At 32.7% G+C, this 19,131-nt stretch overlaps 1 protein-coding gene across 20 annotated transcripts in view; it reads left to right on the top strand.

Moving 5' to 3' along the window:
* The window catches only part of Gphn (gephyrin), a 641,988-nt gene that overhangs the window by 155,435 nt on the left and 467,422 nt on the right, over positions 1-19,131 (top strand). For all 20 annotated transcript variants that reach the window (XM_047539524.1, XM_047539518.1, XM_047539521.1 and 17 more), the window contains exon 2: positions 17,407-17,485. In XM_047539524.1, the coding sequence (XP_047395480.1) occupies positions 17,407-17,485 (79 nt within the window). The remainder of the gene's footprint in view (positions 1-17,406; positions 17,486-19,131) is intronic.

Below are 19,131 nucleotides of genomic sequence, written 5' to 3' on the forward strand. Positions count from 1 at the left end.
AATAACCCAATCAACAAATGGGCTAAGGAAATGAACAGACACCTAACAGAAAAAGATCTACAAGCAATCAACAAACATATGAAAAATGTTCAACATCTTTAGTAATAAGAGAAATGCAAATCAAAACTACCCTATGATTCCATCTCACCCCAATTTGAATGGTGATTATCAAGAATACAAGCAACAATAGGTGTTGGAGAGGATGTGGGGAAAAAGGTACACTCATACATTGCTGGTGGGACTGCAAATTAGTGCAGCCACTCTGGAAAGCAGTGTGGAGATTCCTTAGAAAACTTGGTATGGACCTACCATTTGACCCAGCTATCCCACTCCTTGGCCTCTACCCAAAGGACTTAAAATCAGCATACCACAGAGACACAGCCACATCAATGTTCATAGCTGCTCAATTCATAATAGCCAGACTGTGGAACCAACCTAGATGCCCTTCAACTGATGAATGGATAAAGAAACCGTGGTATATATATACAATGGAATATTACTCAGCTATAAAGAATAATAAAATGATGGCATTTGCAGGCAAATGGATGAAATTGGAGAAATCATGCTAAGTGAGATAAGCCAATCTGAAAAATCCAAAAGACGAATGATCTCACTGATTAGCAGATGATGACACTTAATGGGGGATGGCAGGGGGGCAAGAATGGAGGAAGGAGGGACTGTATAGAGGGAAAAGAGAGGTGGCAGGAGTGGGGGGGAAGGAAAAAAACGGAATGAATCAGACATCATTACTCTATGTAAATGTATGAATATCCAAACGGTATGCTGTTACTCCATGTACAAACAGAAACAACATGTCTCCCATTTGTTTACAATAAAAATAAATTTAAAAAATTTAAAGAAAAATAGAATAATAATGAAACTGTCTGCTGATACAGTAGTTGAATAAATGACCACTATTCCTGTATCATTTAGTTTTTTTTAATCAAGTTCTCCAAAATGTTACATAATCTTCAAGAGGATATAGAAGACCAAAGACCACATCTTTATAGTCTGCTTTGAACTTTCTCTTTTTTAAAAATACTTTTTAGTTATAGATGGACACAATATCTTTATTTGTTTATTTTTATGTGGTGCTGAGGATTGAACCCAGTGCCTCACATGTGAGAGGCAAGCTCTCCACCACTGAGCAACCCCAGCCCTGAACTTTCATTGAATACCATTGCAGTGTGGTTGCCCGCTCTGGTTTCAAAGCTCAAGCAATAGTCCTGCCTCAGCCTCCCTGTGTAGCCAAGGACTATAGATACACACCACTGTGCCTGATAAGTTTTATTTATTTACTTTTCTGTGGTGACACAGACGGGAAAATTAACAAAAGAAGACTGTAACATTTAATAGTCAATTCAGAATGCATAGAGACAGTAGTACTCTAGACTAATTTTGGTTGTAAAATTGATCTTACAAGGAAAATTCTCAGACTGAAATCTTCAGATGATAGTATTCTAGATAAATTTTCTCAGACAACAGTTAATGAGTGAGCAGTGTATTTCTGAGACCAAGAACTAAATAACAAAATTTTTCATCCACTTAAGTCACATAGGCCGTGATCATACAGTATTTTGCAGCAAAAACCTGAACCATCCCATGTAGCTAAGAAGACATGTGACATATTCTTCAATCTTTTATGATTTTGTGCTCAGATTTCTTAGATGTAATTCCTGAGTATACAAATACTGAAGTTAATGTATATATATAGAAGTGATTGGAAGGCAATATGATGCAGAAATGAGAAGATTGGTGACAGTTGGTCAATATTGGTGACAGTTGTTTTCAATATAAAAATAAATGCTTCATAAATATGGAACAAAGAAGATGACTGTTCTCTCTTCAACAAAAGTATGATTTGTGATGATTTCCAAAACTGACATTCAGGTATTTTGCATTTTCATGATACAAATTTTGGAAGAGCCAGAATTAAAGATAAGTCAGATCCAGTGAAGGATGTATATGACATTTGAAATAACTGTTTACGAGATAAATATGTTCAAAGTTCATGCTTGATAGTTGACGCATTTATTTTTTGTGTGCATATATGTGTGTGCAAATACATAAATATATATACACATATACACACAAATTTTTTTCTAAAAATTTCCACTTTCCCCTTATTTTTACTTTTATAGATTATTCATAAAATGACTTGAAAATAAAAAAATTATGTGGTTCATGTGACGTAGATGATAAATGGGGATGGCGTTTTTCCTGGAATATGGCAGGTTAAGCTAGATCTTGAAACATATGTTGAAGTTTGGCAAATAGAAGATACAGGTAAGAGACTTAGCTGGGGGATAAGCACACACACATGTATATACAAATATTTAATATATAAGTTCTTAATTTATAAATCATATATCACAGTTCATAAGACACATATTTACTACATATAAAATTTTATATATAGCCCTATATATGAGTGTATGTACAAGTACACAATTTGATCTAAAACCAAAGTTTTCCAGTGCAGAGATTTCATATATACAAGTAATAGTGCTCACAAATTTGTGTTTACAAAGTTACCTCAGTCTTCATTGCTGGTTAGGCAATGGCCCTTTAGATGAAAATATTTAAGTGTAGAGATTCAGTGAGATATCAGAAATGACACATGAACTTTAGTAAGGCATTGGTGATAAAGAAGATGAAATACCTAGGTATAATGTATTATTCTGTTTTTATATTCCTGAATTGTATATATCTGTGTCAATCTTTGTGGCACAAGAAGTGGTTTTTGTATTCTTTTTTTTTTAATATCTTTTTTTATTTGTCAATGGACATTGTTTTATGTATGTGTGTATTTATTTATTTATTTATATGTCATGCTGGGAATCAAACCCAGTGCCTCACACATGCTAGGCAAGCACTCTACCACTGAGCTACAACCGCAGCCCAAGAACTGGTTTTGTAGGGAATTTACAATAGTTGTTTTCCTAGGTCATTAAAAATTAATATAAAATGATATTAATTACTTTAAAATATTTTTTTCCTTTATGATATTATAAGTGTACCACTATATCTTATTATACCATAAAATGTCCAAAGTTCTTGTACTTGTGTTTAGGACAAAGATTATTCAGAGATTAAGTTTGATCTTAAGTATTACCTTGGGCTTAATATAGGCTTTCAAGTGAGCATTTGATGATAACAAAGTCTACATGTTGAGACTTTAGTTTTGAGTGGAATGTAGTAGCTGGTGGCACATTTTCAATTCTGTTAGAGTAGTAAGAAAAGCAATATACATATCACCATTCTGCAGTTTACTTTGGGGGCATATTTCAGTTACATGATGGTAAGGCTCATTCTGTCTCTGCTTTGTCCTAATCATGTTGGTACTTATGTTAAATATGAATGGACTAATATTCTAGTTTTCACTAAGCTTGTCAGACAGTCTATAACAAAACAAAATCCAGTTATATGCTACATTTGGTAGCCACATGCTAAATATAAAGACCTAGGGAAGATAGAAAAAGATATGCCACCTAATGCTTAAAAGGAAAGCTACACTAATATAAAAGAAGACTTTAAGATAAAGACTAGATATAAAAGGTAGACATTTTATTATAAAAAGATCAGTGTAGTAGGAGGTTATTGCAGTCTTAAACCTGCATGCATAAATGAGATAGTTTTAAAATATATGAAGCAAAAATTGATAGAAACAATTTTTGGATGAGTTCCTAGTCATTCTGGGAGAATTTATGACAATCTATCAATAGCTAATAGAATAAATGGATAAGTATAAATAGATGGGTGTGAGGATAGAACACCTTAACAGCAAGAACTAGTGAATGTGGGCTGGTGTTGTAGCTCAGTGGTAGAGCATTTGCCTAGCATGTGTGAGGCACTGGGTTTGATTCTCAGTACCACATATAAAAAAATAAAATAAAGGTCCATCAACAACTAAAAGAAAAAAATAACTAATAGGTAAATATGATTGAGAACTATAGAACATTTTATATGAAAAAGATAAAGTATACATTCTTTTGAAGTTCATATGTAACATTAACCAAATCGACCAAATATAGCATATGGTTGAATAGCTATACAGACGCAGTGATCTTTTTGATAAAATTTATGATCATCACTTCTGCAATTTATTTGGAAATTCAAAGGACCAAGGATATACAAGGCAATCCTAAGGAGCAACAAAATTGGAAGAATTAGAATACCAGATATTACCACTTTTCCATATCATGACACTAGAATTATTAAAACAATGGTATTGGTACAAGAATAGGCTAGTAGAAAAGAATGTTCAGTGTGATAGTTAGAATAATTGTGTCCAATGATATCCAATCCTAATCTTTGTATCCTGTGACTATGTCACATTACAAGTCAAAAGGAACTTTACCAATATGATTAGGATTACATATATTTGTTAAGACAGGGAACTGATCCTAAGTTATCTTATGGGCCCAGTATAATCATATAATTAAAAGCAAAGAACTTTGTCTAGCTGAAAACAGAATAGAGATGTGGCAGAAGTGGAAGTTAGAGAGATTTGAAGCATGAGAAGGATTATATGATTACTATTGATGGCTCTGATATTTAGGAGCTTATGTAAAAGGACTAGAGAGAAAGACCACTAATTTCTAAGAGCAGTCCCTAGCTGAGCAGCCTGTAGCTGACTTCAGTAGGAAAATGAAGGTGTCAGTCCTGTGTACTTGAATAATTTTAGAAGTAGATTATTTTTAAACCCTTCTGATACAAGCCCAGCAAGCTCGTATGTTTTGATTTTGAATCTGTGGATCCTGGAGCAGAAATACCAAACAAGCTAACTTGGACTTATGACTCATAGAACCGAGAACAGTATATTTGTATTGTTTTCAGTTGCTCGGTTTTTTCTAATTCATTACAACACAACAGAAAACTCTTACATCTAGGACCAGATCTACACATATACTGTCACCTGAATTTGTGACTGATTTTTACACTATAGTAGGGAAAATAATTCTTTCACTTGAATAGTGTTTTAGTTAGCATTTTCATCTGTGTTACGAAAAGACTTGGTACGAACAATGTAGAGGAGGAAAAGTTTATGATGGCTAATGGTTTCAGAGTTTCAGTCCATCGTTGGTTGACTGTGTAGCTGTGGGCCTACAATAAGGTAGAACATCAACACAGAAGTCACAGCAAAGGAAAGCAGCTCAGGACATGGCAGAAAATATAAACCCCAAGGCACAACCACACTGACCTACCTCCTCCAGCCACACCCTGCCTACCAATAGTCACTGGCCAGTTAATCCATATCAGTGGATTAATCTACTGATTAGCCACACACCCATAGTCTATTAATTTCACCTCTGCAAAGTCCTGCAGTGACTCACATGAGCTTTTTTGAACATCTCATATATAAACTATAGCAGATAGCTTTATGGGAATATGACTACTGACTCCTATTTCATATCATACAGGAAAATTAATTTCAGATATATCTCCAACTTTGAAAGAAAAAAATTAAAACTTTTAGAATAAGGGAAAATATCTTCATAATTTGGGGTTAGGCAGGAATTTCTTTTAATAATGTATGAGAAAAATTGATAAACTGGGTCACAATTAAAAGTAAGAACTTTAGGAAAAATACTTTAAAAGACTGAAAGATAGCCATCAAAAGAAAGAAGATTTTGCAAAACATATATTCAACAAAGGACTCAAATCTAATATCCTAATTTTAAAAAATGATCAAAAGGCTTTAAAAAAGTATTTCATAAATAGTATATAGTCATTGTGAAAATGAGAAAGTACTCTATGTAAAAAACATTAGGGAAATGCAACTTAAAATCCTAATGAAATCTCATTAAACATGCACCAGAATAGATGAATTTTAAAAAGATGCCATTTCTAAGTGTTTGTAAGGAATTTGTATAATTGGATATCTCATACAAAAATTCGTATTTATTTTGGTATTTTATTTGCTTGGGGTTACTTATACCACTTTGGGAAGCTAAGAGGGTTTGTTAAACCTGAATATACAACGTTTTTATGACCTAGAAATTTTATTTATAGTATATAACTAATAAAAAAGTTTGGTTGTATTTGCCAAGACAGGTGCAGGAATGTTTATAGTGGTACTATTTGTGATAGCCTACATTGGAAACAATTCAAATGTCTACATGTAGTAGAATTGATAAGTAAATCATAATTCATATTATGTCATACTATATAATGAGAACGAACAACATATCATTAAACTTAAAAACTCAGAAGAATGTCATAAACATATTGTTCAACAAAAGGCATCAGATAACAAAAGAATGCCTATAGTTCGATTAATTTGTATAAAGCTCAAAACCACAAAATTAACATATAATTTCTCCTATTATGGGTAGAGTAGTGACTGGAAGAAAGTATGAGGGGAATTGTTTATATAAAAAAGGTAAAGATTTAGATACTGTTTCCAAACCCTATGTTTGCATTTGAGTGGAATAGTGATTTTATTTTTTTGTGTGTATAATAAATATAGTTAATTTCCTGTTTTACTTGTATCAGTTTCAGAATATGGATTGTTTGTATATCTTTGCTTGAGTCTTGTACAAGTGCCAAATAGGTAGGAAAGCACATGCAATTTCAATAACAGTTTGTTTTGTACCTTTCTATAGTAGTTATAGTGGTCTTTATGTGATGAAGTAGATATGGAATTCTTAAGTAATTTCTTAGAATTCTTGAATATTTAAGAACTTTATAATTCTAGAAGCAAGCATTAACTGAAGAATATGGTACTTAAGAACCCACCAAACTAATGAAAACTAGAAAAGACAGTTGATATGCATAAGAATGACACTAATCTAAAATATATTTATCTATCTAATTTATCCAGGTGCATTTTTCTGATTTTCTTAGTGTATATCTCCAAAACATGTCAACTTCTGTTCAGGTTGGTAAATTATTATTTAAAAGTTTGAAATCTAGTAAGTTGATTTGGTATGTATCATTCATTTATAACAATTTTTATTTTATCATGTTTTAATTTAACATATATAGCTTATTTGATATTTGTACTAGCCCTCTGAAGTCTGATAGGGGAGATGTAATTGTTCCATTATATAGATAAGGTTTGCGATAATCATATTAAAATGTATGTACAAAATTAACCTACAAATGTGCCATATACCTAACTTTTTAAATTAAATATGTCCTCAGGTTACTTCTTATCTGATTAAAAATAACTTTTTACACATGATTAAACTGACATTATTAAAAGTTACAGTTTGGTTATCAGGTATTAAAAACAATACAGCCAAAACAATCAGTCAAACCCAAGCCTGGGTTGAAAAATGGGTATAGGAATTGATTAGCCATTTAACTGAAAAAGATAGACAAAGGGCAAGAAGCACATGAAAAGATGAGCCATATCACAAATCAGTAGGGAAATCCAAATCAACATCACATAATGTATCACCTCACACCCATTAGAATGGCTATTTTCAATGCAAAATAAAACAAAATAATAATTGTTGGTGAGGATATAAAAAATTCAAACACTTGTTTTGTTTTTTTTTTTTTTTTGTAGGAATGTAAAATGGTGTGGCCACTGTAGAAAAAAATTAGTAGTTCCTCAGAAATTTAAAATAAGAATCATATATGATCTTGCAATCCTACTATGAATATATATCCAAAATAATTGAAAGGATATCAAAGAGGTATTCATACACACATGCTTATAGAAACATTATTTTTAATAGCCAAAAGGTTGAAGAAACCCAAGTGTTCAACAGATGAATAAACAAAATATAAAACATACAGTGGAATATTACATAACCTTACAAAGGAAGAAATTTCTGACATGCTACAATATGAATAAATAGTGAGGATATAATGGTAAGTTAAATAAGACAGTCAGCAAAAAAACAAACAATGTATTATTCCTCTATGTGAGATATCTACTATAGTCAAATTCATAGAAACAAAGTTAGAGTCGTTGTTGCCTTAACAAGCTAAGGGGAGGAGGAAATGGGCAATTATTGTTTAATGACTACAGACTTTTAGTTTTCCCAGATGAAAAAGTTCTGGTGATTGATTGTATAATACTTTAAATATACTTAATAATACTGAACTATATACTTCAAAGGGGTTAAAGTGGTGAATTTTATGTTATGCCTATTTTACATGGAGAAGACCTCCACAATTAAAAGTACAAAACATTGATAAAAGAAATTGAAGAAGACTAAAAATGCAAAGATTTCCCATGTTCATGGATTTGAAGAATCAATATTGTTAAAATGTTTGTATTACCCAAAGCTTTCTACAAATTCAGTGTAATCCCCATTGAAATACCAATGATATTCTTCACAGAACTAGAGAAAACAATCCTAATGTTCATATGGATGCATGAAGACCCTCAAATAGCTCAATCTCATGCAAAAAGAACAGAGCTGGAGCTTTCACAATATCTAATTTCAAGACATACTCCAGAGCCATAATATTCCAATCAGCATGATATTGGCATAAAAACAGACAATAAAACCAAAGATCCCAGAAATACATCCATGCATCTACAACCAACTTGTTCTTGACAAAAGGGCACCCAAAGTACTATATTGGAGATAGTGTCTTCAATAAATGGTCCTGGGGAAACTGAATATTCACATGCAGAAGGCTGAAACTTAGAGTTTTTCTCTTACCTTGTACAAAAATCAATCCAAAATGAATCAAAGCTGTACATGTGAGATCTGAAATTATTAGAGGAAAACAGGGAAACACTTTAAGACATGGGTTCAGTGAATGAATTTCTGGAGAAGACTCCAAAAGAGCAGAAAACAAAAGAGAAAATTGACAAATGGGATAACATCAAAAAAGTTTCTTCATAGCAAAGGAAATAATCATCAGAGTGAAAAGGCAGAATGGGAGAAAATATTTTCCAACTATTCATCTGACAGGTAGTTAATAGCCAGAATATATGAGGAACTGTGTTACCAAAAAAAAAAAAAAAAAAAAATTTGACATTTATTGTGAGTTAGGAATATTAGCAACGAATTACCTTGATTTCGTATTGTCTCAGAAAGTCTTTGTCCTTTTTCAAAGGATAATTTTGTAGACTACAGAATTCTAGCTATTAATTTTTCTTTTAATTTTTTATTTTTGAATATAGCATGTCTATGTGTAGTGTTTTAGGTATTTATCCTGCTTAATATTATCTGAGTTTCTTAGATTTGCATTTTGATGTCTTACATTGGTTTGTATGAAATTCTGAGTTATTATTGCTTCAAGTATTTCTTCTGATCTTTCTCCCTGTTCCACTGGTATCCCATATACATTCCTCCCTTTGGTAGTTGTCCCATAGTTCTTGGATGTTAAGTTCTTTTCTCCTTTTTTGTTTTTTACAATCTGTCCTTGTTCGCTCTACTTTTTAGTTTCGGAGGTTATTCTGATTTGTCTTCACACTCAGATCATTTTTTTTAGCTTTGTCCAGTCTATTAATAAGCTCACTAAAGACATTCTTCCTTTCGATTACAGTGCTTTTTATTTCCAGCATTTTGGCTCTTTCTTAGGATTTGCATCTCTCTGCTTATGTTGCCCATCTATTCTTTCATTGCTGTCTACCTTATCAATTAGGGAGGGCCCTTAGATTATAACTATAGTCATTTTAAAAATCTCAATCTGATAATTTAGTATTCCTGTTGGGTCTGGTTCTAATGCTTGCTCTATTTTTCATTGTTTTATGTTTTTTTTTCCTTTTTTTTTGCCTTTTAGTATGCTTGTAATTTTTTCATATAGGCAGTCATGATCTGCTGTGTAAAAGGAACTGCGGTCATAGGCTTTTAGTAATGTTGTGGTAAATTGTTGGGGTAGGAAAGGTATTCCAAAGTCCTGTGGTTTGGTTTGTCTTTTACTCAGCCTTTTTACTCTGGACTTAGAAATGTACAAGTATTTTTCTGTTTCTCCATCTTAGTTGGAACAGGGTGATTAGAATTGGCTATAGTTGTGTACATTTTCCTTCCCCCAGTTTATTTAACACATGATAAAATCCTAGCAAATTATGCTCACCTTGAATAATTTTTTCTGTGTGCAGACCTTGTCATGAAGAACAGTGCTCTGCAGTACTTCAAAATGTTTCCTTTTACCCCTGCCCCTGCTGGATTCTCAGGATAATTTATTTGATATTTATTATGAGAATCTGATTGTGCTCCTGAAGGTAAAATTTATCAGGTTGTAGTTTTGTGTGTCTGATACCCATAACTGGCTTCTCCTGGAGACTTGACTTTCAGACTTGTTTATGCCAAAATGTCAGTGATTTATCAAGTGTAATTCAGGTTTTTCTACTGCTGTACTGATTTCTGTGGAGGATTCTTTCCTGAGTTTCTATAGTGGTAAGTGGTCTGCCTGTTGGACTCTAGTTGTGAAAGCATGGTTTGCTGTGTGAACTTACTTCTCTTATGAATCTAAGAGAAGTTGTTGATCTTTTAGTTTGTTTGACCGCTTCCTTGTGATTAAGACTGAATGCTAACTTTCATGCTTCTTACCAGAGGAGAAAGCCCTCATTTATTTATTTATGTACCTGATTCCATTTGTTCAGTAATAATTCTTCAAATTTAGTTCATACCCTTTAGAGGATTTCAGGAATCTTTTCTTATAGTAGATTGAGTGACTGGATTTAGATATGGAAGAAAAATACATATTGTGCATCTCTTATCTAAAATGCTTAGAACCAAAAGTGTTTTGAATGTCAGTGTTTTGTGTGTGTGTGTGTGTGTGTATACATAGACATCTTGGGGATGGTACTCAATTTTAAATATGAAATTCATTTATAATTCTTGTACTCCTTATAAACATAGCCTCTTTTGGGGAGATTGCAAGTTATTCTCTCACTTACCCAGTTTAACTTTGAATAAATCAGTTGAAATCTGTAGTGTAAATTTACACTTAAAAATTATCAGTTGCTTATGCAGGTTCTCTTGAATTTTATTTCACTGAATATTTAGAAACTGAAGAGTAAAAAGGTTATGAATTCATTTTTACTGACTTAGCAATTTTCAAATTGGTAAGTGCTTTATTTTCATGGTCATAACATGAGACAGTATTGTCTGCTCAGGATTGTAAATATTGTACTCAGTTCCTCCCATATAGTGTTTAAACATGAACTTTTAGAGATAATAACTTTATTTTTACAGAAAAATCCTTCCTGATTACAGAAAGATAGGATATTAATGACATTCTATAAGAAAGAGGGACTAGGGATGTAGCTTAGTGATTAAGGACACAAAATCGTGGCATGCACAGTATTCCTGTGCTCAGTCGCTGTCACTGGAAAGAGAAACAGATATTCAAATGGGGAATAATCCATAAATGCAATATAATGACTTCATCAGAAATCATATTGGTTATATATAATACTACATTATATTTGAATGCTTAGGATATAATGATTATCAACCATTACCTTGATTCTAGACCAGAAAGATGAATACATATACAGAAAAATGCTTATTATTAGTTAAGATTCCTGCTAAATGGTCTGTTTTACAAATATTTCTAAGAATACCATGAGTTTGGCTGCTGATTCTTGCTGAAAATAGACAAACCATCATTCTCATTTATAAATTTATATATATTTTTCTCATTTATAAATTAAAGGAGCAGCTGGAGTGGCTGAGGCAGGGTGATCTTTAGTTCAAACCCAGCCTCAGTAACTTAGGAAGGCACTAAGCAACTCAGCCAGACCCTGTCTCTAAATAAAATATAAAATAGGGCTGGATATGTGGCCTAGTTCTTGAGGTTTTTTTTTTTTTTTTAATTGTAAAAATGGGATACATGTTGTTTCTCTATTTGTACGTGGCGTAAAGGCATACCATTTGTGTAATCATAAATTTACATAGGGTAATGTTTGATTCATTCTGTTATTTTTTTCCCTCCCCCCCACCCCTCCCACCCCTCTTTTCCCTCTATACAGTCCTTCCTTCCTCCATTCTTGCCCCCCTCCCTAAACCTAACTCTAACCCTAACACTAACCCCTCCCACCCCCCATTATGTGTCATCATCCTCTTATTAGCGATATCATTTGTCCTTTGGTTTTTTGAAATTGGCTTATCTCACTTAGCATGATATTCTCCAGTTTCATCCATTTGCCTGCAAATGCCATAATTTTATCATTCTTTATGGCTGAGTAATATTCCATTGAATATATATACTACATTGTCTTTATCCATTCGTCAATTGAAGGACATCTAGGTTGGTTCTACAATCTGGCTATTGTGAACTGAGCAGCTATGAACATTGATGTGGCTGTGTCTCTGTAATATGCTGATTTTAAGTCCTTTGGGTATAGGCCAAGGAGTGGGAGAGCTGGTTTAAATGGTGTTTCCATTCCAAGTTTTCTAAGGAGTCTCCACACTGCTTTCCAGAGTGGCTGCATTAATTTACAGCCCCACCAGCAATGTATGAGTGTACCTTTCTCCCCACAAGCTCGCCAACACCTGTTGTTGCTTGTATTCTTGATAATCGCCATTCTAATTGGGGTGAGATGGAATCTTAGTGTGGTTTTGATTTGCATTTCTCTTATTACTAGAGATGTTGAACATTTTTCCATATGTTTGTTGATTGCTTGTAGATCTTCTTCTGTGAAGTGTCTGCTCATTTCCTTAGCCCATTTGTCGATTGGATTATTTGCATTCTTGGTGTAGAGTTTTTTGAGTTCTTTATAGATTCTGGAGATTAGTGCTCTATCTGAAGTATGATTGGCAAAGATTTTCTCCCACTCTGTAGGCTCTTTCTTCGCATTGCTGATAGTTTCCTTTGCTGAGAGAAAGCTTTTTAGTTTGAATCTATCCCAGTTATTAATTCTTGCTTTTATTTCTTGTGCTATGGGAGTCCTGTTGAGGAAGTCTGGTCCTAAGCCGACATGTTGAAGCTCCGGACCTACTCTTTCTTCTATAAGATACAAGGTCTCTGGTCTGATTCCGAGGTCCTTAATCCATTTTGAGTTTAGTTTCGTGCATGGTGAGAGATATGGGTTTAGTTTCATTCTGTTGCATATGGATTTCCAATTCTCCCAGCACCATTTGTTGAAGAGGCTATCTTTTCTCCATTGCATATTTTTGGCCCCTTTGTCTAGTATGAGAAAATTGTATTTATTTGGGTTTGTGTCTGTGTCCTCTATTCTGTACCATTGATCCATCTTTCTATTTTGGTACCAATACCATGCCGTTTTTGTTACTATTGCTTTGTAGTAGAGTTGAAGATCTGGTATTGCGATACCCCCTGCTTCACTCTTTCTGCCAAGGATTGCTTTAGCTATTCTGGGTTTTTTATTCTTCCAGATGAATTTCATAATTTCTTGCTCTATTTCTGTCTAGTTCTTGAGTTTTGTACCAGAGTTCAACCCCTGGCACAAAAATAAATACATAAATAAAAAATAAGGGAAGTGTTATGGTTTGGATGTGAGGTGTCCCCCAAAAGCTCACATGTGAGACAATGCAAGAAGGTTCATAGGAGAAATGATTGGGTTATAAGGGGCTTGACCCAATTGGTGAATTAATCCCCTGATAGGGATTAACTGAGTGGCAACTGAAGTGGTAAGGTGTGTCTGGAGGAGGTGAGAATTAGGGCATATATTTGTATCTGGAAAGTGGAGACTTCTCTCTCTGCTTCCTGATAACCATGATGTGAGCTGCTTCCCTCTGCCACACTCTCCCACTATGATGTTCAGCCTCACCTCGAGCCCCAAGGAATGGAGTTTACTGCCTATGGATTGAGACCTCTGAAAATATGAACTCCTAAATAAACCTTTCCTCCTCTACAGTTGTTCTGGTCAGGTGTTTTAGTCACAGTAGCAAAAAAACTGACTAAAATAGCAGTGTAGAACTTAATGTAGTTTTGATGTATATGTATCTCAGCTTGTATCAAATGTCTTGATTACAATTTCTTCAAGTAAAATCTTTTAAGGCATCCTAATATATAAAACAAATAAAAATAGCTGTTTGATTAGAAAGGGGGAAGGAATATCATTGATTTTCCACAGAACCCACGAGATACCATGAAGCACTCTCACCAAACCACTTGATTGAAAGATCCGTATTGTTTCTTCCACCTATAAATATCTGTATTTATTGAATAATACTTTGGAATGACATTTATGATAATAAATTTTATTTAAATAACTTTTGTTATACAGTTATAGAAATGCATGCCAGTCCACAATAATGAGAAATATATGAGAACCGTGGTCAGTATGGATTAGTGATTAAGATTATAGACACAAGTTAAAGAGCTTGTGATCTAGTACTGCTGTTTATTAGTTATTTGATCAGTAGTAAGATGCTTAATCTCCCCAGGCTTCAGTTTTATCCTTTGTAAAATGAGGATATATGTAGTAGTAGGTCTAATGTTGTATGATTGTGTTAATTAAAGTGAGGTAATTAATGTGAACTTCTTAGCATATGATGAATATCAACTCATGATTATAGATTGGAAAAATGGACATTTACAGTCAAATAACTAGTTAATAATTACATTTAAGAATCTTTTATGGAGTATTTCAAGGAATTTTCCTTTCTTCCCTCAAAGCTAACTACAACATAAACCAGGTTAAGATACAAGTTTATTATAGTTTTCCTATTAGTACTGTGCATTTTGACTGCATGCTGCTCTTGCCATTTCTCGTGTTTTGTCTGACTTCTGTGATGACGTATTGCAAATTTTTAAATAATTTTTGGAGGAAAGATCTTAGTAATTCCTGTAAATGTCATATACTGAAGAAAAAACCCCTAGAAAGATGTAATGATCAAACATGATTAATTTTGATGTGATGGAGACATGAAAAAATAGTAGCTTCCTAAAATGAAGTGTTTTTCTTATGAGTCAAAAAGAAAATCCTTTGCATTGATGATAAATCTTAACTAGAAACAATAACTTTATTTTAAGAGGAAGCCAATATTTCAGAAATTTTTAGGAGATTTTTTGCTCTGGTTTGACTGAAATTTTGGACGCGACTTGTGTTTTAGGAAAATGCCTTCCTTAGCACAAATTGTTTTATAGATAGCTGACTAGGAAGTCTTTAGAAGAGCAAAAGTTTTATTGCATTTTAATTAAGCCTCTCAAACCTCAAAACTCTCTCAAGCTCTGAAGTTTCATAACTAAGCTATTCTTCTTGCCAAGATGGGCAAGAAATATTATGAAAACAAATTTATGGTATAATATACCTTCAATTTTAGTTCAACTCAGCCGGAAAACAACTTTTCTTACAGTCTTAGAGTGTGCCAACATTTTGTTTATTTATTTATTTTTGGCACTACTCTGGAAATGGTAAAGAGCATTTTTGTTCAAATTTTGAAAAGCAGAAAATTGGTCACAAATCAATAATTTGGACTTGGTGTCTATTAATATAGTTTGAAAATTTATGTATTAATCTAAATTACTCCACTGATTACAAAACGGAGGAATATCTTTGCAATTAGTAAGGAATGAATCCAACTTTTCCAACTTCCAATTTTTAATGAAGAATTGTTTATATGTATTAATCATTTATATCAAAGGCAGATATAGATTTTGAGAGCTTTAGGCTTGTAATTTTAAGGGTCTAATAAAAAGGAATATAAAATATAAATAAAATATTGACTACTATGTCTTTGAACGGGAACACTGAAAGTGTTCTTCTTTTTTCTTATGTATATTTCAATTGTAACCATTCAGTTGTAATTGAAAACAATCATTTTATTTTTACACTAACAATGATATGTGTAAATGAGTTTTCTTTTTCCTTTGTTTTTTGATGGATACTTTAGCAAGTAGTGGACTTCTGGATTTGTAGTTTTTCTCCAGCATTTTAAAAATACTTTTTCTTGCTTTCTGGATTCCACATTTTCTGTTTGACAACTCAATTTGAGCTGTTTATTTGTTTGTTTTTTGGGACTCGGTGGCACTTAATCACTAAGCCTCTTTTTGTATTTTATTTAGAGACAAGGTCTCGCCGAGTTGCTTAGGGCCTGTACAATTTTGCTGAGGCTGATTTTGAACTTGTGATCCTTCTGCCTCAGCCTCCTGAGCTGCTAGAATTAGAGACATGTTCCATAGTGCCCAGTTATTTTCATCATTTTAATGTCTACTTTTCGTTTTCTCTCACTTTTTCTACTTTATTTTGTTGTTGTGGATGCTGCTACTGCTGTTTTTATTGTTATTTTGAGATTCTGTTAATGAAACCCAGGAACCAGGACATGCTAGGCAAATGCTCTGTCACCTAGCTACATCCCCAATCCTTTCTTTCACTTTTCTTAATGTGGTGTTTGCTATACTTCCTAAGGCTACTTAATATATTGAATCAATTTTGGGTATTTACAGTAATTTTTAATTATTTCTGACAGTTTTTTTTCCATTCTCTCCTTTCACTGTATTATCACTGTTAATACATTTGATTGTTTGATTCCTACACATCTCTTATGCTTTGTCGTTTCATTCTTTCTTGCTCTGTCTTATTTGCACATTTTCTGCTCATTTATCTTTAAGTTCACTAACCCTTTGTTTTGCTGTGTTAAAATAATCTATGAAACTTGCCTGCCAAATTCTTAATTTCATGTTGTATTTTTTATGTCCAAAATAAGTATTTTTCCATTGATTTTAATTCTTTACTAAACTTTTATTTTTTTCATCTACTATGAATATTTTCTTTTTCTCTTTTCTTTGACTTATGTTAAATAGTTTTTAAAATCTGACTCATCTGTGGATCTCTTTGGAGTTATTCTTTCTTCCTTGATTATTGGTCAGATTTTGTTCTTTCTCATATTTGTAATTTTTGTATATAATAAACATTGTTCATAATAAAGCAGTAGAAACTGACATAAATGTTACTTTTTTTTAGTCAAATTAAATATTAAGAATTGCTAATCAGCCTCCCAAAATTTTTGTAATCTTTTGCTCTAGTAGATGCTGCCTGTTATACCAGCCTACATACATCAGTAGGGTTTGATGGGTTTTTTTGGTCCCTAATAGTGTCTTGGACCCTTATCTTAAAAATAAGTGGCAAATTCTCCCAGAAACGAAAACAAACAGTAAGCTCAGTTTACCCAAGAAGAGACCTTATCATTCTGCAGGTCTAGGTTATCCTTTTAGTTGTCATTGTTCTCTACTATTTAAAAAAATGATTTTTTTCTTGTTGAACTAGTGACTTGCCACTATGTAGGAGGGGATTACTTTTGTAGAAGAATAAAATTTAGACCAATGTGTGTATTATTTTATATTTTGTATTTATATGTAGTCTGTATGCTTTATTTATACTTATATTGAAATGTTGACTTATTTACTTAATATTAATATTTGCTACTTGATCTACCAGTCCTGAAATATAGCCAATAATGAAGTTTGAAAAAACATTTTTAAAGCCAATTTTCATTTTGAAAATCCCCTTTTTTCAGTAGTTTAAATGAAATGTAATAAAATTCTAATTTTCTTTTTCCCCTCTTTTCTGTGTAGTGAGTGATAGTTGCTTCAGGAATCTTGCAGAAGACCGCAGTGGGATAAATCTCAAAGATCTTGTACAAGATCCTTCTTTGTGAGTATTTGATTTTTATTATAATTTAAAACTTTATTATTGGTGTTAACTTTTAAGGAGAATTATAACTGAGCAATAATTTATGGTTGAGCAGTTTCTTCTCTTTGAAGAATTTGTGTTACATGTAGTAAGCCCTGATGGAGTAGTTTCTTTTTAGGAATACAAAAGATATCAGAAGATGGAATGGTGTCATCATTAAAGTTTACCTTTGAAGAAACAGATCTAATGGCTGATATTATCTTTCCAGTGTGCTAGTAAATAGTGGGGAGGAAAAATGATTGATTTGCTTGGAAAAGAGATCAAATTTGTTCACATCAATTTAAAGCTTCATTGAATATATTTTAAATATTTATTTGTATTCACAGTTAGAAAATGAATGGTTATTTTTAATAATAATATGTACTTTTGGATGCAGTTTTAATTTTCCAAATTAGGAAACTGTACATGGCATAGGAACAGACAACCAACATATATATCACTATTTTTGACCACTGCAATGAAAGCAATTCCTTAATTTTTCAGCAAGAACCTTATTTTATTTACTTAATTATTTAATTTCCTTTTTTCTTGACTGTGCTGAATGCTTCATGGACATTAGTACATATACTTATTTGTCTAACTTTTCTCATTACTAGCAGTTTTGAAGTTATATTTTGTGACCCTTTTGAGGACTGGTTTTTTATTAGTATACATTTTGGTTTTGTTTCATGTTGTTTTTTACTTGTCAGTTTTTCTTGATTCTCATTTTCTTTTGTTAATAGCCAAATTCTATTTTTCTCTCTTTCATGCTCCCCTTAATTTTTTATTTCTACTTTCTCTCCTCCTCCCTCACAATCATTATATTCAACATCTCTTCTACTTTCTCTCTTTGGAAAAAGCAAATCCTTTGCAATCTTACTGTTTTTACCTTTGGAAATTGCTTATTATACCTTTTCTACTAATAGTGCTAATAAACTTTGTAGATGTCACAATAGGAACTAAGTATTTAGTTTAATGCTGTTTATATTTTGCATTGGTGGTAGTTATTATTTTGTCCTCTTAAATCAGTAAGTGCTAGATACCTTCAGGGACACTGTAATTCATATGACAGAAGCTCTGCCACCTCAGACTTATACTGATAAATGGATAGACACACAAACAACATGAAATAGCAAAGGAACAAACCTCAAACGAACCAAAATACTTGAATAACAGAATCCATCAAGACCACAGTGGAAGAAGTATCAGAGAAGGTTAGAAAGTTCAGAATTAAATTGATCTGTGCAGTGAAGGATGATGTAAGGAGTAAAATCAGAGAGAAAATACAGGAAGTGAAAGATAACTTCAATAAAGTGATAGAGATTCTGAAATAGAACCAAATGGAAATCGTTGAAATGAAGGAATCAATAAACCAAATTAAGAAATCAAAGGAAGGCATCACCAGCAGACTAGATAATTTGGAAGATAGAGTTTCAGGCAAGGAAAACAAAATAAGTAATCTTGTGTTGGGGTTGTGGCTCAGTGGTAGAGTGCATGCCTAGCATATGTGAGACCCTCAATTTGATCCTCAGTAGCACATAAAAATAAGGGTATTGTTTCCACCTCCAAGTAATTTGTTTATATGTGTATACACACACACACACACACACACACACACACACACATAT

This window comes from Sciurus carolinensis, chromosome 2 (genome assembly GCF_902686445.1).
Source record: "Sciurus carolinensis chromosome 2, mSciCar1.2, whole genome shotgun sequence".
NCBI classification, from domain to species: Eukaryota; Metazoa; Chordata; class Mammalia; order Rodentia; family Sciuridae; genus Sciurus; species Sciurus carolinensis.